The sequence below is a fragment of the Sorex araneus genome, chromosome 2 (assembly GCF_027595985.1).
Source record: "Sorex araneus isolate mSorAra2 chromosome 2, mSorAra2.pri, whole genome shotgun sequence".
Taxonomy (NCBI): Eukaryota; Metazoa; Chordata; class Mammalia; order Eulipotyphla; family Soricidae; genus Sorex; species Sorex araneus.
Window position 1 is genome coordinate 219,033,372 of NC_073303.1, and position 27,321 is coordinate 219,060,692.

The 27,321-nt window shown below is 44.5% G+C and overlaps 1 protein-coding gene across 6 annotated transcripts in view; it reads right to left on the reverse strand.

Moving 5' to 3' along the window:
• Positions 1-25,733, reverse strand: part of RBMS2 (RNA binding motif single stranded interacting protein 2) — a 60,460-nt gene extending 34,727 nt beyond the window's left edge. The window contains exons 1-3 of one of the 6 annotated variants that reach the window (XM_055129497.1): positions 25,547-25,733; positions 24,954-25,021; positions 3,666-3,793 (exon numbers count right to left, since the gene is read on the reverse strand). In XM_055129497.1, the coding sequence (XP_054985472.1) occupies positions 3,666-3,793 (128 nt within the window). In that variant the 5' untranslated portion in view covers positions 24,954-25,021; positions 25,547-25,733. Of the gene's footprint in view, positions 1-3,665; positions 3,830-23,293; positions 23,562-23,737; positions 23,971-24,953; positions 25,022-25,542 lie in introns of those variants that run through there. The other 5 variants (XM_055129496.1, XM_055129498.1, XM_055129499.1 and 2 more) reach the window with 5 other exon arrangements.
• Positions 25,734-27,321: the final 1,588 nt, after the last annotated feature.

Consider the following 27,321-nt stretch of genomic DNA (forward strand, 5'->3'; position numbering starts at 1 on the left):
ATATAAAGCACGTATGTGGGAGCTGTGAGCTCTCTTCCAGCCCAGCGACTCCTGACTAAGGGGTACGCCCCAGAAAGGGTTAGCTCTGGGCCTGGGAAACAGTGTCATGGGTCACGTGCTTCCTCTGCACGAGTCCCTCACGCACAGCCGGGAGTAAGAGCACCGCTGGGTGTTCACAGTCTCCGAGACGGCTCCATCCACCAGCTTCCTTTCCTAATTATTCAGCTGGCACTTTTCTTTTATTTCTTTCTCTCTTTGTTTATTTGAATTTTATTTATTTATTTATTTTAAATTTATCGAATCACCATGAGATAGTTACAAGCTTTCATGTTTGGGTTACAATCACACGATGATCAAACACCCATCCCTCCACCAGTTCACATTCCCCACCACCGATACCCTCAGTATACCCCCCCTTTCCCACCCTCCCCCTGCCTCCATGGCAGACAATATTCCCCATACTCTCTCTCTACTTTTGGGCATTATGGCTTGCAACACAGACACTGAGAGGTCATCATGTTGGGTCCATTATCTACTTTCGGCACACATCTCCCATCCTGACTGATTCCGCCAGCCATCATTTTCTCAGTGATCCCTTCTCTATTCCATCTGCCTTCTCCCCTCTGCTCATGAAGCAGGCTTCCAGCTATGGGGCAATCCCCCTGGCCCTTGTATCTACTGTCCTTGGGTGTCAGCCTCATGTTATGTTATTCTATACTCCACAAGGAGTGCAGTCCTTCTATGTCTGTCCCTCTCTTTCTGGCTCATTTCACTTACTCAGCTAGCACTTTTCTATCCCTACTTCACTCCTACTTCTCCAAAGTTCCCTTTGGCTTCATTTCTAAGGATGAGAATAGTTGGAATCTGTGTGGTGCCAGGAGAAATTGATATGATCCCACAGCTGAAGAATGACCAAATAACTACTAAAAGTGGAGGGTTATAGGGGCTGGAGTGATAGTACAGCAGGTAGGGTGTTTGCCTTGCTTACGACCGACCCAGGTTTGATTCCCAGCATCCCATCCCTGAGCACCGCCAGGGTAATTCCTGAGTGCAGAGCCAGAAGTGGCCCCTGTGCATCGCCGGGTGTGACCCAAAAAGAATAAAAAAGTGGAGGATTATAGATTATCTCTGATGCTTTATACAACTACACTTTGGGGGTCTCCCTAGGATCTGGTGCAGCTGGAATTTACACATCCTCGTGTGAGAATCTGAATTAGTTTAACCACTTCAAAAAGTTGTTTAGTGTATCTAGGAAGGCTAAACAAATATATATCCTATGACTTAGCAATTTTATTCCTAGGTATAAATCAACCTAATGCATACATATATGTACCAAAGACTATACAAGTTCACAGCAGCCCTATTCATAATAATTATGAATAGTTCATAATAATAATAGTTCATAATAATTACAACTAAGAACAACCCAGATGTCTAGCAACAGTAGAATGGGTAAATAAACTGTGGTATATTGTTTTGATGGAGCATTCATATGCAACAAAGTGGATGAATCTCACTAATAACACTGAGCAAAAGAAGCTAGAATTATAGAATATAATAACAATGCTATATCATTATATCGACTGGAGCAAGAGCACATCGGGTAGGGCATTTGCCTTGCATGCAGTCAACCTGGGTTCGATTCCTCTGTCCCTCTCGGAGAGCCCAGCAAGCTACAGAGAGTATCCCGCCCACATGGCAGAGCCTGGTAAGCTCCCCGTGGCATATTCAATATGCCAAAAATAGTAACAAGTCTCACAATGGAGACGTTACTGGTGTCCGCTTGAGCAAACTGATGAACAACGGGATGACAATGCTACAGACAGTGCTATATATCATTACATTACATGAAGTTCAGATGAGATTGCATGCGTTCAGGGTGGTATGGCCATAGACTAATTACATGAAGTTCAGACAAGTCACGGTACTCTATTTAGAAGCCAAACAGTGGAATTCAGGGGTCAGGAAAGTGGCTCAGTGGTCAAGTATATTAGGTGTGAGATTCGATCACAGGTAGTTTTCTCTATCCTAAAATTCAAATCTATTCTGAAGAACCCCCAAGATTTTGGAGGGTAGACACAGAGTAGAATCTCTTTCTTCACCTTCTTTCTTCACTAATGTAAGGGCTTCGATTCACTGAAAATATTTCTAGCAGCAATAACTTTCCTAAGTGAAAGTACTAATCTGAGTTACTTCTGTCACCACTAATCACACTCATGTCCTCTTAATCAATATCTTTCGAGAACTTCTTTCTATTCAAAGTTCAAGAGTAATAATCTTTCCACAAAGATCATCTCAGTGAATGCTGGAAACAAGGTCAGGAATCCCTCGCCCCTGTTTCTAAAAGTAGAATGTTTTTTATTTCAGATAACCTAGAAATTATTTTTGGGATCTAGGAAATGTTACAAATATTAAGTTATATGGAAAAATATTTTGCATCCCAGACCTCAACAATAACCTACAGGATAAACTTGGAATGTAACTAAATAATGGTAGAGGACATATTTTCCATATATAAGGCTCTGGATTAGATTCCTCATAACAGAAAGGAAATAGTAACCTATATATCTTACGAGAGAGAAGTGTTGTCTGTTCAGATAGTGAAGGGGACCTCTGTATGACTTCAAAGTCATAGCTTCAAAGATCAGCCCCTATCCTGGCTTTTTTTGGAGAAACACAAGAATGTTTTATATAACAATCGCAGGTATGATTTCTTTAAGGACTTTACTAGGACAGATTCAGCAATGAATCCTGGAGACAGCAGCTCGCCTGAGACTTCTCCGGACCCCGTGCCTAGCCGATTTCACCAGGGCACCTCAGATGGAGCAGGTGCTCCTTCTCCGCCTACTCCAAATTAACCCCCATTGGCTCCCAAATTAATCTCAGAATGGATTAGCTCCCTACAGAGATGTCTCCAGACCCCAATCATTTACAATTTTAGAATTCCAGGAATGTGCGGCCACATTTGCGGCCACACAACCTCTCATGATATTCATAATAAGCAATAGAAAATAAATTATCTAGCATCTGCCTGTGGCAGGCAGGCCTGAGTGTGGGAAAATTTGAAATAATGGTGGCGGTAGGTGTAATGGTGGTGAGATTGATGTTGAAATACTGAATGTAATCAATTAATGTGAACAACCTTGTGAAAGTAAAATTTAAAAATTTTAAAAAATAAAGACTTTACTAGGAAACCTTGTGACTATGTGGTAGAAGCATAATAACAATACATTTCTTGGACCAGAGAGAGGGGAAAGTGGGTAGGGAAATTTTTACCTTACACACAGCTGATCATGTTCAATCCCCAGCATCCCTTATGGTATCCCAAGCCCTTCCAGGAGTGATCCCTAAGCACCTCTGAGTGTGGCTTATGAAACATTAAAAGTTAACAAGGGGGCTGGAGCAATAGCACAGCAGGTAGGGCGTTTGCCTTGCACACGGCCCACCCGGGTTTGATTCCCAGCATCCCATATGGTCCCCTGAGCACTGCCAGAGGGTAATTCCTGAGTGTAGAGTAACCCTTGTGCATCACCAGGTATGACCCCCCAAAAAAGAAAAAAAGTTAACAAAATAAATACACTTCAGGATAAAAGTATCCTATAAGAAGCTAGAACCATTTCATTTGCATTGGTCCCCAAAATCTACCTACATGTACCCCGACTTACGACTGACACAGCTTGACAAGGTCCTGGTCGGTAGTGCCGGGCTGCAGTCCTCGGATGTAGAGGTTGGTCTTGCTCAGCTGGTCATTTCCATTGCTGCCATTGCTGCTGCTCGGACTCGGCGGTGCCATCTGCTGAGCCAGTGACACCCGTGACTGTAGGGAGACCTGGGGAGCAGGAGTTCAGAAGGATCACACACATACACACACACACACACACACACACACACACACACACAGACCTGAATACTGAATTAGGGCCTGGCCTCTGGGAAATCGGGATTCAAAACCTTAACCTCAGCGAACACTAAAAGGGAGCCCAGGGGCTGGAGCGATGGTACAGCGGGGAAAGAACTTGCCTTGCATGCAACTGACCCGGACTTGGTCTCTGGCGTGACCCTATGGTTCCCTGGGCCCCACCAGGAGTGATCCCTGAGCACAGAGCCAGGAGTAAGCCCTGAGCACCACTGGGTGTAGCCCAAAATAAAAGCCACCTAAGGGGCTGGAGTGATAGCACAGCGGGTAGGGCATTTGCCTTGCACGCGGCCGACCCAGGTTCGACTTCCAGCATCCCATATGGTCCCCTGAGCACCGCCAGGGTAAATTCCTGAGTGCAGAGCCGGGAGTAACCCCTGAGCATCACCAGGTGTGACCCAAAAAGTAAAAAAAAAAAAATCTAGGCTTTATTGAAAAATAATTGAGGAAATAATAAAAAATTATCAAATCATGACAGTATAAAAGTTGAATATAGATGATTCACAAAGCTACAGAGTATGAGAGCTATAAAATGCTTTCAGTGACTTGAAAATTATGGAACACAGATAAAATGAAATGTTAATTATGATATCAGTTAGCTAGCAAAAATAAAACTTAATACCATACTCATAGCATGGTCCAATTATTTACAAATCTTTAAATGTCAAAATGAGGGGCCAGATAGATAGTAAGCAGATAGGGCACTTGCATTGCCCATGGCTGACCTGGGTTCAATACCCAGTATCCCATATGGTCCTCTGAGCACTACCAGGTGTAATTCCTGAGTGCAGAGCCAGGAGTAATCCCTGATCATCTCTGGGTGTGGCCCAAAATTTAAAAATAAAAACAAATAAGTCATCTCTAGAACAGATATTAATATTTTTAATGTAGGAGTACTGCTCTTTATTCAGCCACTGATTAAGCTGATTGAATTGGGCATGAACTCCACATTACCATTTAAAAATTTTTTTAAATTGAACATCTATGAGATAGACTGTCACAAAGCTGTTCATAATTGGGTTTCAGTCATACAATGATCTAGCACCCACCCATCCACCAGTGTACATTTCCCACCACCAATGTCCCCTGTCTCCCTACCACCATCCCCCAACACCCCACACCCTACCCCCGGCCTCCCTCTATGGGAGGCACTTTCCTTCTTGCTCTCTCTCTCCTTTTCCTTGTATGCATTACGATTTACAATACACGTGCTAAGAGGTCATGGTGCTTGTTCAGGACATTCAGTATTTTTACCAGGACAGTGAGACTGGAGTAGCTTTTTAATTGGGTGACAGCTTTGGGGTGTGGGTGTGACTACTGAGGCTTCTGGAAATACAGGGAGGTTGGGGGGAGGTAGCGCATCTGGACCACGAGAAAGCCTGGAGATTTCAGTCACAAAACCTGCATAGCAGAGTTTTCAGATTATGTCTCAGTGAGGTCTGTCCTGAGACACTGGAGTCAGGCCGGGGGCGTGATGGCAATTTTGGATTGTGGGAGCAAGCAGCTGCCGGGGGCTCTGCTTGGGAGGGCATCAGGCTGACTTGCCCCCCCACAGAGATGAATATCGTTGAGAGCAGCCCCAGGCTCCCTGAGAAACGTTTGGGAGGCCCCTCTCCCAGAGAAAAGAAATCAAGTGTTGATACGTGCTACAATATGGGTAAGTCTTAAAGGTATTATGCTAAATGAAAAAGTGATAAAAAGTCAGCCACAAAGAACCACACACTGGATTATTCCATTTATATGAAATGTTCAGAATAAGCAGGTCTCTGGAGACAGAAGGTATAGGTTACTGATTATCGATGACACAGGAAGAGAGCTAATGAGTGAACTGAGGTGATGGCTCAGTGAATAGGGTTCCTTTGGGGGGGAGGGCAGTTTGGACCATACCCAGTGATGCTCAAGATTTACTCCTGCCTCTGTGCTCAGGGATCACTCCTGGTGATACTCAGGGGGACGATATGTGATGCCAGGGACCAAACTGCATCGACCATGTGCAAGGCAAATGCCTTACCCTCTGTGCTATTGCTCTGCCCCCTGAATAGGGTTACTGTTGAGGGGTAATAAAAAGTGCTAGAACTATTCTGAATGTTAATTCTGTAAATATATTGTCTAACATGGGCAAGAGCGATAGCACAGCGGGTAGGGCGTTTGCCTTGCACGTGGCCGACCCAGGTTCGATTCCTCCGCTCCTCTTGGAGAACCCAGCAAGCTACCGAGAGTATCCTGCTAGAATGACAGAACCTGGTAAGCTCCCTGTGGCATAATTGATATGCCAAAAACAGTAACAAGTTTCACAATGGAGACGTTACTGGTGCCCGCTCGAGCAAATCCATGAGCAACGGGATGACAGTGACAGTAACTGTCTAACATAAATTTTAAGTGGGTGAGTTGGATGGTATATGAATTATACTTCAATAAGGCTGTTATTTAAAAGTTGATGGAGGGGCTGAAGCAATAGCACAGTGGGTAGGGCATTTGCCTTGCACGTGGCTGACCCGGGTTCGATTCCCAGCATCCCATAGGGTCCCTTGAGCACTGCCAGGAGTGATTCCTGAGTGCAGAGCCAGGAGTAACCCCTGTGCATTGCCGGGTGTGACCCAAAAAGCAAATAAAATGAAATAAAATAAAATAAAAGTTGATGGAAATATGCAGAGAAAAGAGGATATTCCAGCCACTGAAACCATCTTGAGTTAGGCCTCTACAGGTTAACATGAAAAAGCACAGAACTGAGGGGCTGGAGTGATAGCATAGCGGGTAGGGCATTTGCCTTGCACGCGGCAGACCCAGGTTGGAATCCCAGCATCCCATATGGTCCCCTGAGCACTGCCAGGAGTAATTCCTGAGTGCATGAGCCAGGAGTAACCCCTGTGCATCGCCGGGTGTGACCCAAAAACAAAAAAGCAAAAAGCACAGGATTGAGCCTAAGATGCCATCATTGTACTATTTCTGCATAGCAAAGTAATTAAATTAAAGTCTCATTAAATGAAATATTATATAAGACTTTTGCAGGTTTTGTTTCCTGCAAAGCAGTACAAAAACAGTACATCTGGGGCCGGAGCAATAGTGCAGTAGGTAGGGCACTTGCCTTGCTTGTGGTCAATCAGGGTTCAATCCTCAGCACCCCTTATGGTCCCTCAAACACCTTTTGGAGTGATCCCAAAGCCAGGAGTAAAAATCAAGCACTACTGGGCATAGCCCAAAAAACAAAACAAAAACAAACTAACACAATCCCACAACACAACATTTAGGAAGGCATCTCTAAGAGCTGGAGAGATAGCTTAGCTGGTAGGCGCTTGCCTTGCATGTAGCTGACCAATGTTCGATCCCTGTCATCCCACGTGATCCCCAGAACACTACCAGGAGTGATTCCTGAGTGCAGAAACAGGAGAAACCCCTGAGCCTCTCTGGGTGTGACCCCAAAACAAAAAATAAAAACAAAAAAGCATCTCTGGAACAGGCAGAACCTCAGTCGGGAGACTATGAGTCAAGTGCATAAGCCACATAGCCTCCAGGGAGCTACAGTCATACCAGGTGGGACCATAATGACTCACAGTGTACTGAGATGTTTTATAGGACCAGAGAGAGAGGACAGAGGTTAAGGCACATGCCTTGAACTCAGCTGATCCTGATTTGATCCCTAGCACCACAGATGGTCCTCCAACTACCACAGGAATAATTCTTGAGCACAGAGTCAGAGTAAGCCCTAACACCACTGGATATGGGCACCTCAACCCCCCACCACAAGCAAAAAAAAAAGTACATTGAGATCTTTTATTTCCTAATTGAATCACAGTGAAATACACAGCTATAAAATTGTTCATGATTGGTTTCAGTCATATCATGTTCCAACACCCGTCCCTTCACCAGTGTACATTTCCCAACACCAATGTCTCCAGTTTCCCTCTTGCCACCCTCCCGACTCTGTGGCATGCACTTATGCACTTTTCCTCTCTCTCTCTCTCTCTCTCTCTCTCTCTCTCTCTCTCTTTCCTCCTCTCTCTCCTTCTTGGCATTATGGTTTGCAATACAGATAAGGTTATCATATGTATATTCCTTTACCTACTTTCAATACTCAATTCTTGTCCAGAGTGATCATTCTAATTGATTTTTTGGGGGGGTTCACATCCGGCCATGCACACGGTTACTCCTGGCTCTGCACTCAGGAATCACTCCTGCCAGTGCTCAGGGGACCATATGGAATGCTGGGATTTGAACCTGGGTCGGCCGCGTGCAAGGCAAACGCCCTCCCCGCTGTGCTATCACTCCAGTCCCTCCAATTGAAATATTTTAAACATCTAAGTCAAAATATCTATACAGAGGTTGGATAAGTATAGGGGGTGGGGTGTTTGCCTTGCATGCAACCAACCTAGGTTCAATACCTAGCATCCCAGACTGTCTGTCCCCTGTGCTTACCAGGAGTGACCTCTGAGCACAGAGCCAGGAGTAAGCCCTGAGCACCACCAGGCGTAGTGCAAAAACAAATGAACAATAACTGTACAATCTTCACTTAAGCATAATACCATAATGTACTGCTGGGGACTCCATGTGCTTTTCTAAACCCACTTGCTACTCCTGTCCACACTGCCTTGTGTCCCAGAAGGCTGACTATTCAGGGAGTATGGAAAGGCTCCTCCAAGGTCTCCAGTTGAGATTGGCTCACTAGATGTATACCAAAGGGAAATTAAAGGGGAGGAAGAGAATAAGATCAGAGCATTTGTTTTCCTAGGTTCTTTTCCTGCCAGAACAATATGGCTTGGCTGCACCTGTCTACTGAAGCCCACAGTCCTATCTCGATAGCTATTACTCTCAGATTCTGTCAATATTTTTCCATTTAGATCTAGAAGCAATGGGACCTGCTACTGCTGGTCACATTAACGTTGGTCATGTGGCTGTGTCTCAAAGGTTTCCCTGAATGCCTTCGTAAACAGTACCTCTACTAATCTTTCTCCAATCACTCATGGTGGGTATGCCTTGTTTTTATTTTTTTGGAACCCTAAGTAATGAATAAATAATTTTATTCTCAAGACTTAGGAAGAAAAAGATTTATTTTAGAAATTCTGCCTTCTTAAAGACTGAATAAAGAATTCTCACTATTTCTTTGGTGACGGAGAATGGGCACTGGTGGAGGGATGGGTGCTCGAACACTGTATGAGGGAAACACAAACACGAAAATGTGTAAATCTGTAACTAGACCCTCAGGGTGATTCACTAATTTAAAAATATATAAATTAAAATTTTAAAAAAATAACTGCATTGAACCTGCATAATGCTTTGGTGATCATCTGAACAATGTTAATTCTTCCAATTGATTAACATGAAATATTTATTGATTTTCTTTATTTTCCTATTTTTTAATTAAAGTAGTATTTTTATCTCCCTTTCAACCACACAAAAAAAGAATTCTCACTATGCAAAAATGCTCAAACAACAGTTGAATGCAGAATCCTGCTCTCTATTTATCTATATTTTAGCAGTATCTTAAGTACTATCATATGTATAATTTCACTTGATCTCCCTATCAGTCTGTGAGATGTAGCAGGACATGTGTTGGACATGCCCCTTTTAAAACTTGGAAACAGTGGCCAAAGAGATAGTATAGTGAGTGAAGAAGATGCTTGCCTTGCATGCAGTCAACCTGAGTTTGATCCTCTGTACCACATATGGTTACCCGAGCCCCCACCTGACATGACCCCTGAGCACAGGGTCGGGAGTAAGCCTTGAGTACAGCTTCAAATACAACCTACTTGCCTCCCATGTGGCCGACCCAGATATGATACCCAGTGCCCAATAGGATCCCCCAGGCGCAGCCAGGAGTTATCTACACCAGATGTGGCCCCCAAACCAACCAAAACAGACAAACCCATCTTGGAAACTGCATTCAGGGAGACAATGGGGAAGGTTGGAAGGCTTGCTTTGCAGGTGGGAACTCTGATTATCTCTCCAGCACCACATGGTCTCTGAGGACCAATGGAAGTGACGTCCAAGCAACAAGCCAGGAGTAGCATCTGAGTACCACTTCGTGTGATACCAAAACAAAACAATAAAATGTGGAAATTGCCTAGGGATGTGGGTTCAGAGGTAGGACGCTTATCTTGAAGGTCTGAGGCCACAAGTCTGATCCCTGGTACCACCCCCACTCCTGGAGGTGCTCAGGGGACCATATGGGATGCTGGGAATTGAACCCAGTACAATCCAGGCAGTGCTACTATTTGTGATCCCTGGTGCCAAAATAAACCGTGCAACTGTGTAAGTTCTGGTACCTCAACCAAGTGTGTGTGACCCCCAGTGTTAATAGCAAAAGGGAAGGGTGAAATTTAAAAAGTGAAAAAACCTGTAAACTGGAGTTTAGTCCTACTTCAACATTCTTCCCCCATTTTATCATTTTGCTTCGTGTGGCTCAGAACCAAGTAACAAAAACAAATACTGACAAAAATAAATAAATACCAACAGTATCCAAATCAGTGAAAAACAGCTGAGTAAATATGCAAAGCAGTCCTTTATATGACCCTACATCCTTTATTTTTCTCCCATCCAGAAAAAAGGACAGCTCTGGAAATTAGTAATCTCCAGAGTAGAACATTTCAGGATGAAAGATATTTTAACTGTGAATCAAATAAACTAGAGGAAAACCTCTTACATAAGTTTGGGGCATGGGGGTCGGAGAGACTGTACAGCCAATAGTTGCCTTGCATGCAGCTGCTGAGGATCGATGCCCTGGGTTGGATTCCCAGCATCCCGTATGGTCCCCAGAGCATGCCAGGAGTAATTTTTCTTTTCTTTTTTTTTTGCTTTTTGGGTCACACCCGGCGATGCACAGGGGTCACTCCTGGTTCTACACTCAGGAATTACTCCTGGCGGTGCCCAGGGGAATATATGGGATGCTGGGATTCGAACCCGGGTCGGCCGCGTGCAAGGCAAACACCCTACCCGCTGTGCTATCACTCCAGCCCCTGCCGAAGTAATTTCTAAGCACAGAACGAGGAATAAACCCTGAGCATGCTGGATGTGGCCCCCCAAACAAACAAACAAAAGACTGAAGCATAAATAGGCTGACTTGAGCAAAAGTTTTCGATTGAACACTGTGGGCAATACCATGGTGCCAGTGGTGTTTCGTTTTGTTCTTTTGGGGTCACACCTGGTGGTGTTCAGGGCTACTCCTGGCTCTTTGCTTGTGGGTCATTCCTGTCCATGCTCAAGGGATCATCTGGTGGCAGGGATCAAACCCAGGCCAGTATCATCTCTCTGGCCCCAGGCTTAGATGATACATGTTTAAATCATATATGTCTGCGCCTGCAACCCAAAGAATAACCAACTATGCCATTAGTTGTGGGGACACATCAGTGCTGCAATACTTCATATGGGCCAGAAACATAATATGCATAAACATAACAAGCCAAAAATTTTGAGCAGCACCACATCGTTGGGCCCCAGCACTGACCCCTGGCCAACGAGGCTAAGCACAGTGGGGGCAGCTCCTGGGTCCCCCGAGCACCACTTGAAACACCACTGCCCCCAGATAGTCAAATAGCAACACTAGGGATTTGTCATCACTAAGGCTCAAAGTCTCAGAGCCATAAAAGGATCCTGCTTTTCACTCATTACAATTTTTTTAACTATTTATTTATTTATTTATTGTTTTTTGGGTCACACCTGGCGATGCACAGGGGTCACTCCTGGCTTTGTACTCAGGAATCATTCCTGAAGGTGCTCGGGGGACCATATGGGATGCTGGGAATCGAACCTGGGTTGGCCACGTGCAAGACAAACACCCTATTCGCTGTGCTACCGCTCCAGCCCCTTAACTATGTATTTTTATGTTTTGAGGGGAGTCAACTCAAGAGGTACTAAGTCGGGAGGCACCACCAGCGATTCTCAGATTGCCAGGTCATCAGTGCAGCTCAAGGACTGGAAGATAATTTTATTATTTTTTATTTATTATTATTTTTAAAAAGTTTTTATTTTGGGGGGGGCTTACCCGGCGATGCTCAGGAGTTACACCTGGCTCATGCACTCAGGAATCATTCCTGGTGGTGCTCAGGGGACCATATGGGATGCTGGGAATCAAACCTGGGTCAACCGAGTGCAAGCAAATGCCTTACCCGCTATGCTATCACTCCAGCCCCAATTTAATTATTTTTTAAATTTAGGTACTAGGAATCATGGACTGGAGCAATAGCACAGAGGGTAGGAAGTTTGCCTTGCACTCGGCCAACCCAGGTTCAATTCTTCTGCCCCTCTTGGAGAATCCGGCAAGCTACCGAGAGTATCTCACCCGCACGGCAAAGCCTGGCAAGCTACCCATAGCGTATCTGAGGGGCTGGAGTGATAGTATAGCGGGTAGGATGTTTGTCTTGCATGCAGCCGACCCGGGTTCGATTCCCAGCATCCCATATGGTCCCCCCGAGCACCGCCAGGAGTGATTCCTGAGTGCAGAGCCGGGAGTCAGCCCTGAGCATTGCCGGGTGTGATCCCAAAAGCCAAAAAAAAAAAAATCATAGCGTATTCGATATGCCAAAAACAGTAACAAGTTTCACAATGGAGATGTTATTGGTGCCCGCTCAAGCAAATGGATGAACAACTGGAGGACAGTGCTACAGTACTATTGGGAATCATAAAACTGTTAAGACATACTCTTAATGTTTCAGGATACAATGTTGCCACATCACACCAGTCACCATTGAAGTATCAGCATCCTTCCACCAGTGCCTAGGCCCTGCCTCACCCTGTATCCTCCCACCACTTAGCAAACTCATTTCTCAAGACAGGCTCTTGGGTTCTGTTAACACTGGCCATTGTTTGGTTCCTCGCCATCTTTATATTCCACATCTGAGAAGCCAGTTGGTGTCTGTCCTCCCACTGACTCATTTGCTCAGCATGATACCCTCCAGCTCCATCCCAGTCACAGTGAATCACAGGGTTTAATTATTTATTTTATTTGCTTGTTCATTTTGTTTTGAGGCCACACCTGGTGGTCCTAAGAGAAATGAGCCTTACTCCTGGCTCTGTGTTCTGGGATCACTTTTGGCAGTGTTTAGGGGATGATATGGTAATAGGGACTGAACTGGGGTCGACTCCAGCCAAAGCTTTAACCCGGTAATAGCTTCCTCACCCCATCTTTTCTTAGAGTTGAGTAGTATTCTATTGTTCAGATATACCACAATTTCTTTTTCTTTTTCTTTTTTCCTTTTTGGTCACACCAAGTAGTGTTCAGGGCTTACTGCTGGCTCTGTGCTCAGTGATTACTCCCACTAGATTAATCCCACTAGATCATATATGGTGCCAGGGATCAAACATGAATGAGCTGTGTGCAAGGCAAGCACCTTACTCAGTATACTATCTCATATATAGGCCTGAGCCCCACCAGGAATGATCCCTGAGCACAGAGCCAGGATCCCTAAGCACAGAGTCAAGGGCTGGAGCGATAGCACAGTGGGGAGGGCATTTGCCTTGCACGCAGCTGACCTGGGTTTGATTCCCAGCATCCCATATGGTCCCCTGAGCACCGCCAGAAGTGATTCCTGAGTGCATGAGCCAGGAGTAACCCTTGTGCATCGCCAGGTGTGACCCAAAAACAAACAAACAAACAAAAAACAAATTAAAATTGCCCATCTGGGATAAAGCAAATATCCCAGAAGGCAAAACCAAAAGATAAAATTTTTTTGCAAGATTTTAGGAAGACTTTAGGAAAACTAAAGATGTAGCTCAGCAACAGAACACTTGTTTAGCACGTGCAAGGCTCTGGGTTCAACCCCCAGTACAGCAACAAAAAAAAGTTTTAGAGATTTGATGCAAACAATGCAAATGTATTTCATATTTCACACAACCATATGCTACTAAAGTGCATACTTAAAAATAGATACAATTAAATTTTATTTAATACATATTTTACAGCGCTAAGTCACTTGCTTTGCATGCAGCCAACCTGGGTTTGATCTCTAGCACAGAAAATGGTCCTGGGGGGCTGGAGTGATAGCACAGCAGGTAGGGCGTTTGCCTTGCACACAGCCAACCTGGGTTCGATTCCTCCACCCCTCTCGGAGAGCCCAGCAAGCTACCCAGCTCCACCAGGTATGGTAAAAATATAAATAAAAAATGGAACAAAATTTAAATTAAAAAATAAATATACTACTACGAAAAGAGAATGGGAGGTAAGAAAATGAAGACTATACGGCGAAACCCTCCACGATATTGAAGATAAAGGTATCTTCAAACGTGACACGGAACTAAGCAATCTAGTAAAAACAGAGATCAACAAATGGGACTACATTAAACTAAAAAGCTTCTGCACCGCAAGAGATACAGTGACCAGAATACAAAGACTATCCACAGAATGGGAAAGGATATTTACACAATACCCATCAGATAAGGGGTTGATATCAATGGTATATAAAGCACTGGTTGAACTCTACAAGAAGAAAACATCCAACCCCATCAAAAAATGGGGCGAAGAAATGAACAGAAACTTTACCAAGGAAGAAATACGAATGGCCAAAAGGCACATGAAAAAGTGCTCTGCATCACTAATCATCAGAGAGATGCAGATCAAAACAACTTTGAGATACCACCTCACACCACAGAGACTAGCACACATCCAAAAGAACAAAAGCAACCGCTGTTGGAGAGGATGTGGGGAGAAAGGGACCCTTCTTCACTGCTGGTGGGAATGCCGACTGGTTCAGCCCTTCTGGAAAACAATTTGGACGACTCTCAAAAAATTAGATATTGAATTCCCATTTGACCCAGCAATACCACTGCTGGGAATATATCCCAGAGAGGCAAAAAAGTACAATCGAAACAACATCTGCACATGTATGTTCATCGCAGCACTGTTTACAATAGCCAGAATCTGGAAAAAACCCGAATGCCCCAGAACGGATGACTGGTTGAGGAAACTTTGGTACATCTATACAATGGAATACTATGCAGCTGTTAGAAAAAAGGAGGTCAAGAATTTTGTAGTCAAGTGGATGGGCATGAAAAGTTTCATGCTGAGTGAAATGAGTCAGAAAGAGAGAGACAGACATAGAAAGATTGCACTCATCTATGGTATATAGAATAACAGAGTGGGAGACTAACACCCAAGAACTGTAGAAATAAGTACCAGGAGGTTGACTCCATGGCTTCGAGGCTGGCCTCACGTTCCCGGGAAAGGTCAACTCAGAGAAGCGATCACCAACTACATTGTAGTCGAAGGCCATGTGGGAGAAGGGAGTTGCGGGCTGAATGAGGGCTAGAGACTGAGCACAGCGGCCACTCAACACCTTTATTGCAAACCACAACAGCTAATTAGAGAGAGAAAACAGAAGGGAATGCCTTGCCACAGTGGCAGGGTGGGGTGGGGGGGAGATGGGATTGGGGAGGGTGGGAGGGACACTGGGTTTATGGGTGGTGGAGAATGGGCACTGGTGAAGGGATGGGTTCCAAACTTTGTATGAGGGAAGTATAAGCACAAAAGTGTATAAATCTGTAACTGTACCCTCACGGTGATTCTCTAATTAAAAATAAATAAATTTTAAAAAAAATAAATAAATAAACACAGAGGAATGGGAAAAAAAAAAGAAAATGAAGACTATAGAAGCTACTTTTTTGTTAAGTGCTGCAAGATAAGTTTTATTGAATGAAATGCTTAGAAAATTGCAGATGTAAAGTGGTACCTCAATGCAATTTTGGTTTATTTGTGTTTTCTTGATGCTAATGATGCTGAGCATCTTTTCATGGCTATTTGTAGATCTTCCTTGGATTTTTCTTTGAGTCTTCAGATATTTTACCCAATTTTAATTTAATCATCAGTTAATCCGTGGGGTAGGGGGACATACCCATCAGTGCTGATACCATACCTGGCTGTTTGTTCAGTGACATGCCTGGTAGGTGGTAGGGCTTAGGCAACCATAAGCAGTGCCAGGGTTTGAAAAAGGGTTACAGCTGCATGCCTGGCAAGCACCTGTGTACCATCTCCTCAGCCCTTTATTTCTATTTTAGGGTCACATCTGGCAGTGGTCAGGGTCTGCTCTCAGTGTGCTGCTCAGTGTTGCTCTGGGGGTTGAACTCATGGTCAAACCCAGAACTCGTACATTTATTTATTTATTTATTTATTTATTTTTGTTGTTTGTTTGTTTTTTGGTTTTTGGGTCACACCCAGTGATGCACAGGGGTTACTCCTGGCTCTGCACTCAGGAATTACTCCTGGCGGTGCTCAGGAGACCATATGGGATGCTGGGAATCAAACCCAGGTCAGCCGCGTGCAAGGCAAATGCCCTACCTGCTGTGCTATCGCTCCAGCCCCCTACATTTATTATTTTTTTTGTTTTGCTTTTGGGGTCACACCCGGCAATGCTCAGGGGTTAAATCCTGGCTCTGCACTCAGGAATCACTCCTGGCAGTGCTTGGGGACCCTATGGGATGCTGAGAATCGAAACCCGCGTCGGCCAAGTGCAAGACAAATGTCCTGCCTGCTGTACTATTGCTCCAGCCCCACAGCTCCTACATTTAAAGCACACACCCACTAGTCCTTTGAACTATCTCACCAGACCTTAATTTCCTCCCTCCCACCTTCCCATATTAACACCCAGTTTTTAAATGAGTTCGGTTCATCATAAAGTTCTTTTTTCTTTCTTTTTTTCTTTTTCTGGACTACGCCCATGATACTCAGAGCTCATTCCTGGCTCTGTACTCAGGAATCATTCCTGGTAGTGCCCGGGGAACCACAGGGGGTGTCGAGGATCAAACCCGGGTAGACAGTGCAATGCAAGCATCCTACGCGCTGAACTATCACTCCCGCCCAGCATGCAAAAATTCTATCTCTAGATTACTGCATTGCTTTCTCCTCCTCTTAAATCCTCAAAAAGTTAATAATCCAAGCTTCTCAAAGAGTAAAGTTCTAGCAATAGCCACCAATTAGTGCATTGCTGCATCCTATTCCTCTTTGCTTTTCAATATGCTAACACCAAGAAGAAATAGAAATTTACACAAACGAGTTAGGAGGAAGGGAAATCAGCCCCAATCAAATGCAATCACTTCTCTATTTTTCCAGAGGAAGTGTCTGTGGATACTCTAAGGAGTTAAACTATAAAAACACATGCCAGGAAGATGATGTCACGGAAGGCGTGGTTAGGCCCTCTCACAAGTCTGAATTTTCTTTCCTCCCAAACTTCTCCTCTTTCATCTATATTCAGATCAATCTCTCCACGGAGACAACTCTTTTAAACAGTGTTAAAACCAAAAATCTAAGTTTGTTTGGGTTTTGTGCCATATGGTTAGTGGTGATGGGTGAGGAAGGAGGAGGCAGGACTAAGCCCAGAGGTGCTCGGGCCAGCAGAGCTTGATGCGCTCCGGACTATTCCCAGGGGTACTGAGGTGGAGACATGGGGCAGGGGTGTCAGTGATGGAACCCAGGGCCTTGCACAAGCAACTCATATGATCTAACCCTTGAGCTGCCTCCTCTCCCCAAGAACTACGGTCTTTGTACTTTTTCTTTTCTTTCTTTCTTTCTTTCTTTCTTTCTTTCTTTCTTTCTTTCTTTCTTTCTTTCTTTCTTTCTTTCTTTCTCTTTCTTTCTTTCTTTCTTTCTTTCTTTCTTTCTTTCTTTCTTTCTTTCTTTCTTTCTTTCTTTCTTTCTTTCTTTCTTTCTTTTCTTTTTGGGTCACACCCAGCAATGCACAGGGGTTACGCCTGGCTCATGCACTCAGGAATTACTCCTGGCGGTGCTCGGGGGACCATATGGGATGCTGGGGATCGAACCCGAGCCGGCTGCCTGCAAGGCAAATGCCTTCCCCGCTGTACTATTGCTCTGGCCCCTTTCTTGTCTTTCTTTCTCCTTCACTTTTTCTCTCTTTTTTATAAACCAAGAGAAATTGAAACTCGTTAAATGTTTTCTTTTAATGTACCTCATGATTTTGTAAAACTTTCTCTTTTAAATTTATTTTCCCCCTTCTGTGACTAGTGTAGCCCTAAAGGAAGCAATGGATATTCAATACTGTAACTTAAGAAAGAATCTGCAAGCAATGGATATTCAACACTGTAAATGAAGAAAGAATCTGCTTTTATTAGGCTTTATGGATTTATTAATTGTAGTCCTATATTTACCACAGTTAAAAATAAGTATAAAACCATGAATATTGGGGACTGGAGTGATAGTACAGTGGGTAAGGCATTTGCTTTCACATGGCTGACCCGGGTTCAATTCTCAGCATCCCATATGGTACCCCTGAGCACCACCAGGAGTAATTTCTGAGTGCAAAGCCAGGAATAACCTCTGTGCATCACCAGGTGTGACCCAAAAAGCAAAACAAACCAACAAACAAAAAACACCATGAATGTCATGGGCTCCTCAGAAGGCAACTTCCCTGTAAGCATAAATATGTTTCAAACTTAGATATTCCAAATTTCTAAAGTCAGTAAATAAAATTCATTTAGTCACAACAGTGGTATACATACAGTTTTTCAAACTGAGCTAATGACAATTATTTTAATTTCACAATCTAGAGGTATAACTAGAATAAATGATAATCTAAATTTTGGGAGGGACTAGAGGGGGGCCCACCCTATGGTGCTCAGGGGCTATCCCTGGCTCTGAGCCCAGCTGTGAGGCCTGGCAAAGCTCAGGACAATACTAAGATGCAAGATATTTGAACCAGGGTAGGCAGGACATAAGGCCTTAATCCTGTACTATTTCTCCAGTCCCCTCAACTATTCTTGACTTCAATTATTTTTTGTTTTGTTTTAGTGGTTTTTTTTGTTTGTTTGTTTTTGCTTTTTGTGTCACACTCAGCAATGCTCAGGGGTTATTCCTAGCTCTGCACTCAGGAATCACTCCTGGCAGTGCTTGGGAGACCGTATGGGATGCCAGGGATCAAACCCAGGTCGGCCACATGCAAGGTAAATGCCCTTCCCGCTGTATCATCAGTCCGGCCCTTTACTTCAGTTTTTAAAATGCTATGGAAAAGTGCAAGAACTTTTATTACTTAGGCTTGATTCTACTTGAAAAAACTGAGAATTTTGACTCTGGTTTTTGCAGTTCCAGTGTTCAAATTGATAGTCTCAAGACCTCATCTATGCAAGGTAAGTGCTGTATGGCTGAGCCCTGTTCCTGATCCAAGAGACCAAGTTCTTCATAGAGAGAGCAAGTAAAACAATGCCCCTGAAGCTACAGCAATAGTACAGTGGGCAAGGCACTGACCATACAGGCAATCAGCTCAGGTTTGATTTCTGGAGCCCCATATGACCCTCCAAGTCAAGAGTAAGCTCTGAGCACCATCAAATGTAGCCCCCAAACAAATACACACACACACAAAATGCCCAAATTAAAATATTATACTGTCAGTAAGATAAAGCCTGATAAAATACATACATCAAATAGCTACCAGTTATTTTCCTGGAGGGATGATGTAATTCGGGACACAAAAGAAAGGCCCAAGGAAGGTTCAGTTGTCAACATGACTGGGTTTCAAGGGTAGGACTGAGAATCAGTCCTGGTGCTGGTACATGCATTGAACACCACCCCAGCCCCGCAACTTCTGTGAGATCTCTAGATGAAACTAAAATGGGGGACCTCTGGCAAATACTGTGACCCTAATGTACAGAAACACCATAACTCAACGCGTGCAAGTCTTGGGGAGCATTGCAACTGAAGCATGTGACTGCTGGTGACCCCAGTGGCCGAGTGTGCAGGCACCACAATCAAGTATTTATGTAACCCCATACAACAGCAAAAAAGAGGAAGGAGGTATGGGGGGGGGAATACCCTTTTATGCTTGTTTGGCTTTTTTGCCATTGAGCTACAGCTAGTGATACTCAGGGCTTACTCCTAGCTCTGCACTCAGGAATTATTCCCGGAGGAGCTCAGGGTATCATAAGGGATGACAGAAGTCGAACCCGGGTCAGCCATGCACAAGACAAGCACTCTACCTACAGTGTTATTGCTCTGGCCCCTGCTTCTTTTTTCTTTCTTTCTTTTTTAATGGGTATGGCTTTAAATAACCCTAAAAAGGGTTATTTTAAAAAGTTTAACCTGGGGCTGAAGCGATAGCATGGCGGATAGGGCGTTTGCCTTACCCGGGTTCAATTCCCAGCATCCCATATGGTCCCCTGAGCACCGCCAGGGGTAATTCCTGAGTGCAGAGCCAGGAGTAACCCCTGAGCATTGCCGGGTGTGACCCCCAAAAAGCAAATAAATAAATAAATAAATAAATAATAAAATAAAAAGCTTAACCTTCGTAGACCAGAGAGATAGTACAAGGGGTAAGGCACTTGCCTTGCTTGTAGCTGACCTCAGTTTGATTCCCAACACTGCATATGATGATTTCCCTGAGTACCACTAGGAGTGACTCCTGAGCATGGAACCAGGACTAAGCCCTGGCCACTAGGTGTGGCCCAAACACCACCCTCAGTACCCCTAAACCCCATTGAATAAAAGTAAACTTCCTGATTCACTCCTAGGTTTCAGCGCAAGTATTCATGCACACACATTGGACAATGACAACACCCTCCCACAAGGGGTCAAAGAGATAGTATAGTGGGTGGGGTGCTTGCTTTATATATGGCCAGCCTGGGTTTAGTCCTGGGCACTGTATGTGGCCTCCCAAGTCCATCCAAGAATAACCCTGAGCACAGAGCAGGAGTATGACCTGAATACTCCTGGCTGTGCTCCTTCAAAATTAAAGTTAGAGCACTTGCCTTGCATTGAGGTCCTGGGTTTAACCGTTAACATCACACACACACACACACACACACACACACACACACAACATAAACAACCTTAGATATGAGAATGCACAAATTACTTAAGCAAAATCATCTAAAGCATTCTTCTCAGAACAGAAATAAACACATTAAGCTGTATATGGTAACACAAAGAGCAATGTAGTAATGCTCTTCTTTGTACCCAACGTTCACAGACCTACGTATATATACACAAGAATTCATAGCACAAAAATGATGTTATCATAACACTGACCTCTAGAAACCCAAAGAAAGTTTTGTTTTGCTTTGGGGTCACACCTGGAAGTGTTCAGAGCTTACTCCGAGTTTTGCACTCTGGGATCACTCCTGGCAGGTTCAGGGGACCATATAGGATGCCGGGAATCAAACCCGGGCCAGCTCTGTACAAAGCAAGCACCCGACCCACTGTACTATTGCTCAGGCCCAAGTAGAGTAGATTTTTTAATGGCTTCAAATATCTGAAATCCCTGAGCTAGTACAGGGGTAAGTACGGGGCTTAAGGAACTTCTGTTTGGGGCTGGAGCGATAGCACAGCGGGTAGGGCGTTTGCCTTGCACGTGGCTGACCCGGGTTTGATTCCCAGCATCCCATAGGGTCCCCTGAGCACTGCCAGGGGTAATTCCTGAGTGCAGAGCCAGGAGTGACCCCTCGCCGGGTGTGACCCAAAAAAAGGAAAAAAAAGTTACTTCTGTTTATTTGTTTGGGAGCCAAACCTAGCAACGCTCAGGACTAACACCTGGCTCTGCACTCCTGGTGGTGCTCCAGGGATCATGATAGGGATAAAACCGAATCAACCTCCTGCAGGTAAACATCCTACCTGCTGCACTAAAGCTTTTTCTTCACATGCAGTTGACCCTGATTCCATCTCCGGCACCACTTACAGTCCTAGAAGCAACTCCTGAGCACAGAGTTGGAATAGCCCCTGAGCATAGCTCGTTGTTACCTGAAACTCCCCTTTCCCAAAAACCTAAAACTGATTTCCTGAAATCATTGCATTATTTGGGGAACTGGGGAGTGGGGAGCAGCGACTCTAAGCAACCCTCAGGGGCACTGGGGCCACTGATTGTCACCCAGGCCAAAAGAAAGACAGTATGGCCTCGGGAACCATGTGGTGTCAGGGATCAAACCAGGGTCAGGAGCAAACCCTAGTACTATCTCTCTGGTCCCATAGCAATTTATTTTATTTTTTTGTCTTTTATTTATTTATTTCAGTGGAGCCATAGCACAGCAGGTAGGGCGTTTGTCTTGCACGAGGCCAACCTGGGTTCGATTCCTCCGTCCCTCTCGGAGAGCCCGGCAAGCTACCGAGAGTATCTTGCCTGCACGACAGAGCCTGGCAAGCTCCCCGTGGCATATTTGATATGCCAAAAACAGTAACAAGTCTCACAATGGAGACGTTAATGGTACTCGCTTGAGCAAATCAATGAACCACCGGATGACAGTGACAGTGCATTTATTTATTTAAGTTTGGGGGCCACACCCAGTGGTGTTCAATGGCCATTCCAGGCTCAGTGCTCCAGCGAGGGTTTCTCCTAGTAGTGCTCAGGGGGCAATGAGGTGCTGGGGGCTGAAGTCAGGTTTTCCAGGTGCAAAGTATGCACTCAACTCTTTGTGCTACCTCTCTGTCCCTAACATTTATTTCGATGGATGTGAGTAAACTGAAAAACATGGAAAGGGAAAAATGAAAAAGAAAACTTTCATATAGCACCATATGATATTTGAAAAAGGTTAAAAGCAGTATAAAAGTCCCTCTATCAAAATTACACATCCTTGGGGCTAGAGCAATGGTACAGTGGGTAGGGCGTTTGCCTTGTGGATGGCCAATCCAGGTTTGATCCCTGGCATCCCATATGGTACCCCACGCACCACCAAGAATGATTCTGAGTGCAGAGCCAGGAGTAAAAATCCTGAGCATTGTCAGAAGTAGCCCAACACCCTCCCTCCAAAAAACCAACTATACACCCATACAATAATATATATGTATTATTGACAACCAACAAATATGTGTGGACACATTTCTTAAGGATATAAACCGAATGAGTGACATATAAACTAACAGCCATAAACTAAGTATTTTGTTTCTAAATTTATATTTATTGCCTTGATCATTGATCAAATCTACTTCTAATAGTCTTTAGGCATATGAGGAGGCAACAGGAATCTTTTCCACCTCCAATACTCTTATCAGATAAGTGAAAGATCCTGATATGCCTTTGACACCTTTATTCATCAAAATCGGCTATGGTACTTAAGGAAAAATTAAACTGCCACGTTAAGAGTAAAGAGTTCTTCTACAGTATGAAGTTTCTCATCATCAGTACTAGTGCCCTCGAATGCCAAGCAACGGCCAAAGATACTATTTCCTGACAAAAGTGGGATCGAATGTTCCACACTCTCTAAGATCCATGTGCCCAAGCATAGCGAACTCTCTGGTAGTTAAGGGTTAGAAAGGCTAGAAGAAAGTCTCTGAGGATCCCTAGAGAGCTCAGAGTTCCAGCAAGCCAGAGGAGCCCAGAGACGCAGAATTTGGGGCCTTCACAAGGGGTATCTTCTTCAGATTCCTTCTCTCTAGAGTGGGAAGGATAAGATTTCCAAGTCTAGAAATATATGCCCAGTTCTCAATGAAGCTATTTGCTATTTTACTGCCCCTGTTTCAGTTACCTGACAAAGCTGGCGGAGTGGGGAAGAAGAAGACGGAAAGTGGGATGGGGGAAGAATCGAAACAAGTAATCACAAAGATCGAATAACACTGGAGTTAAGCGAGCTAAGTGCCAGGCTCTAAGATGACACATTATCCCGGTGGAGATTCTCTGTATCAGCAGGAAGCCAGACTAACTTCATTTCACAAAGACAAAACTTGGGTTCCTGATTTGCTTCTAATTCCCCAGCTTTCTCAGGCCGCCCATGCAGGTTAAGTTCCTGGAAACTCCTGGAACCAAGTGAAAAAAAAAAAAAAAAAGGTGTTTAAAGGAGTGGTGAAAAGCAAGAGGCGCAGAGTGGGAAGAGGAATTCCGTGCCCCGTCTTAAGTGGAATGTCCTAATCAAGGGTACTCGGGGATCCCCAGAAAAGGAAGTGGCTGGATTCCACAAGAACGCTCTCCTTACCTTCTTGTTGTTCTTGTTATAGCCAAAAGACGAAATCCCAGGCCTGGAAGTCACTGATAGCAGCATTTTTTTTTTTCCTTTACTGTGGAGTTGAGAGAGAGAAGAGGCAGAGGGAAAGGGAGGGGCAAAGTATGAGACACAGAGAGTGAGAGAGAGAAAGTGAGTGTGGTGAGTGAGGGAGAGAGGAGGGGGAGAAGGAAAGGGAGAAGAGGAGTGGGGAGGAAGGAAGAAGGGGGGAGGAGAAAGGGGGGGAGAAAAGGAGTTAGGAGAGAGAGTAGGGGTGGGGGGAGAGTTAGAGCCCAGCTGCCTGTTTGCGTCACTGGGGAAAGTTAACCCAGAGTCTGAAGAGGAACTTCCACTGGGTCCTAATGCCCAGTGTGTTAGCCACCTCGCCCCCTCCCGCACCCCCACCCACCCCATCGCAGGCTTAGAGCCGAAACCAGTGCGGAAGCCCCTGAGCTTCAACTCTTTCAACTCCACGCCCGCCCGTGCCTCTGCCGGCCAGTCCTGAGTCTCATGAAAAGACAAAAGCAATTTTTTTTTCCCCTTTTAGATCTCAGGATACAAGACTTGAAGCTTGATACTTCTGTTTGGTTTGGGTTTGGGGGGGCCACACCTGGCTATGCTCAGGGCTTCCTCCTGGTTCCATGCTCAGGGATCCCTCCCTGCGGCTCCGCTTGATTTTTAAAGAGGCTCTTTAAAAAGCCTTGGAGAACTTGTGGAAAAGAGGAGAGAAAAAAACAGACTGAGGAAGATGATGGGAGATGAGCTTGACTCCCCCGTTTATGTTGACAGCGATCTGGATGCGCGAAGAAAGAAGACGCAAGCGGACCGAAGAGCAAGACGGGCAAAGAGAGCACTGGAAATAACTAGATTCAGATCCCTGCATAGCTCTGTTGCTCTGTCTCTCTTGGGAATGGCGGCTGATGTCTCACTCCTTTCAGATTCTCCTAGGTATGACTTCATTCTTCAGGAATTATCGAACTGAACCATGTGCTAAAACTTGAAGTTCCTTCCGTACCACACCCCCCCCCCACACACACACCAGCTTTACTGAAATATAATTGTCTAATGGTTTCTCCAACAATGATGAGCTACTTCAGTTATTTTTTTAATGTACCCTACCCACTGTACTATCTCTCCAGACCCTTCTCAATGAGTCTTTATCACACGCTTTTTCAAGGCTCATGAAGGTAAAAAACCATTAGTCACTCACCAAATTTGAAATTTATGCCTAAACCGAAGCTCACCAAGTTGAAGTGCTTGTTTCAAGTTGTCGTCGAGCTATAGGGGGAAAAAATCAAAAAATATATGAGAAAAATATACAAAATTCTTAGGAAAAAATAATATGTGTTGAATCAAGAACCTAATGTGGTAACAATCAGCTCTAGGTACCGAGAGATAGTACAGGGGGTAGGGCTTTTGCCTCGCGTGTGGCTAATTTGGATTCGATCTCCCGTGTCCCTATGGTCTCCTACCCCTGCCAGGAATAGTTCCCAAGTGCAGAGCCAGGAGTAACCCCTGAGCATTGCCGGGCATGGCCCCAAGACAAAGTAAAATAACAACAACAACAACACGCCATCAACAATCAGCTCTAATGGTTTCAAAGGAATATCGATGCAGCCTTCCCAAAAGCTGGGAAAAGAGCTCAGTGACAGAGTGCATGCTCTGGATTGGATCCCAGCACACATTCATAGGCACACACATGTACATGCACGCACACACTCATTCACTGCACACACACACACACACACACACACTACACAAAAGAAATTTGTAGGAAAACAAAAATTAAAGAATGATACCCACTAACTCCTACGAATCCACGTAGAACAGGGATGTAGAATCCTTCAAATTCCTTCTTTAGTCCACCTTGTTGGCTTCACGGATATTCCCTTCAGACATAAATTAACTCTCTGCTTTCCCTACACCACACACAAAGCCTGAAACCCTCCCATAAAAGAAGCTCCAGTCTCTGGTTTAACTATCCTGTCACCTTTTTTGCTATGGGACAGACAGTACTAACATTCTGCAGAGTGAAAACACATACATACCACACCCCCAATCTCTAACTTTCATTTCCAATAAAACAGGAAGTGCCTGTTCAGCTCAAGGGACACAGGAAGGGTGGGAACTGCCTCAGTGTGGGAATTGCAATTGAGATTGAAAGTACAGCAACCAAACGCAGTAAATTAATTCATAAAGGGATCATTCACTGATAATACACACACATACACACACACACACACACATCTATTTGTTTGCAGTTTCAGGGATTTAACCCAGAGTCCCTCTCACACATGCAAGGCAAGTACCCTATAGCTGAACAACATCCATGATTTGACACCCCAAAATTTTTTAACTCCCTTTTCTGTCCTCAGAAATTCTCATTCATTGTATGCTGAGTATTCTCATCATTGTGACCTTACTTGATGTCATCTTTCTCAGCCAAGCAACATGGTACAGACACTTTCATCTTTGTTTTCAGTTTCCAAATGTTTATTTTTCTCAGATTTTTATTTCTGTAATTTTGTTGGTTTGGGGCTAGTGGTACTCAATGTTCACTCCTGGTTCTGTGCTCAGAGATCACTCCTGAGGGTCTCAGTAGGGGCATGTGGGTGCAGGGAGGACCATATGTGGTGCCAGGAATCACACCCAGGTTGACCACATTCAAGGCTGTACTATCTGGCCTCTCTCTCTCTTTTTTTTTTTTTTTTTTTGCTTTTTTGGGTCACACCTGGCGATGCACAGGGGTTACTCCTGGCTCTGCACTCAGGAATCACCCCTGGCCGTGCTCAGGGGACCATATGGGATGCTGGGATTTGAACCCTGGTCGGCCGCGTGCAAGGCAAACGCCCTACCCGCTGTGCTATCGCTCCAGCCCCTCTGGCCCCTATTTTGATATATATATTTAAAAGATTAAGTATGAGGATAAAAAAATAAAAATAAAAGATGGAGTTTATTCTCATTTGCAATTCAAAATAGTCACCTCGGTTTACTATTTGTGTGTATATGTGTATATGTAAAGTAAATACCTTTATTGTATATTTTTCTAAATTCTTTGGCACAATATCCTGGGGCTTTCAGACTGCCGTGATACATGCCAGGAGAGAACTTGTTTTGTCTTGTTCTGTTTGGGGGGTAGTTTGGACCACACCTGGTGATTCTCTGGGGAACCATATGCAGTGTCAGGGATCAAATCAGGGTTGGCCACTTGCAAGACAAGCTTCTTATCCCCTACGCCCCTATATTATCTCTCCAGCCCCCAAAACATGTCTTTTGTCCTGCAATTCTGAGCATTTGAGCATGAGTCTGAATGGGTTTGGGGCTTTTAATTTTTTTCCTGAAGACTGCATTCCTTTCTTTGCCTCTTTCCTTCCTTTTTTCTCTTCTTTTTTCCTTTTCCTTGGGCAGGAGTGGGGGGGGGCTTTTTTGGATCACACCCAGTGATGCTCACAGGTCGCTCCTGGTTCTGTACTCAGGAATTACTCCTGGAAGTGCTCAGGGGATCATATGGGATGCTGGGGATTGAACCCAGGTCAGCCACATGCAAGGCAAATCCCCTATCTGTTATACTATTGCTC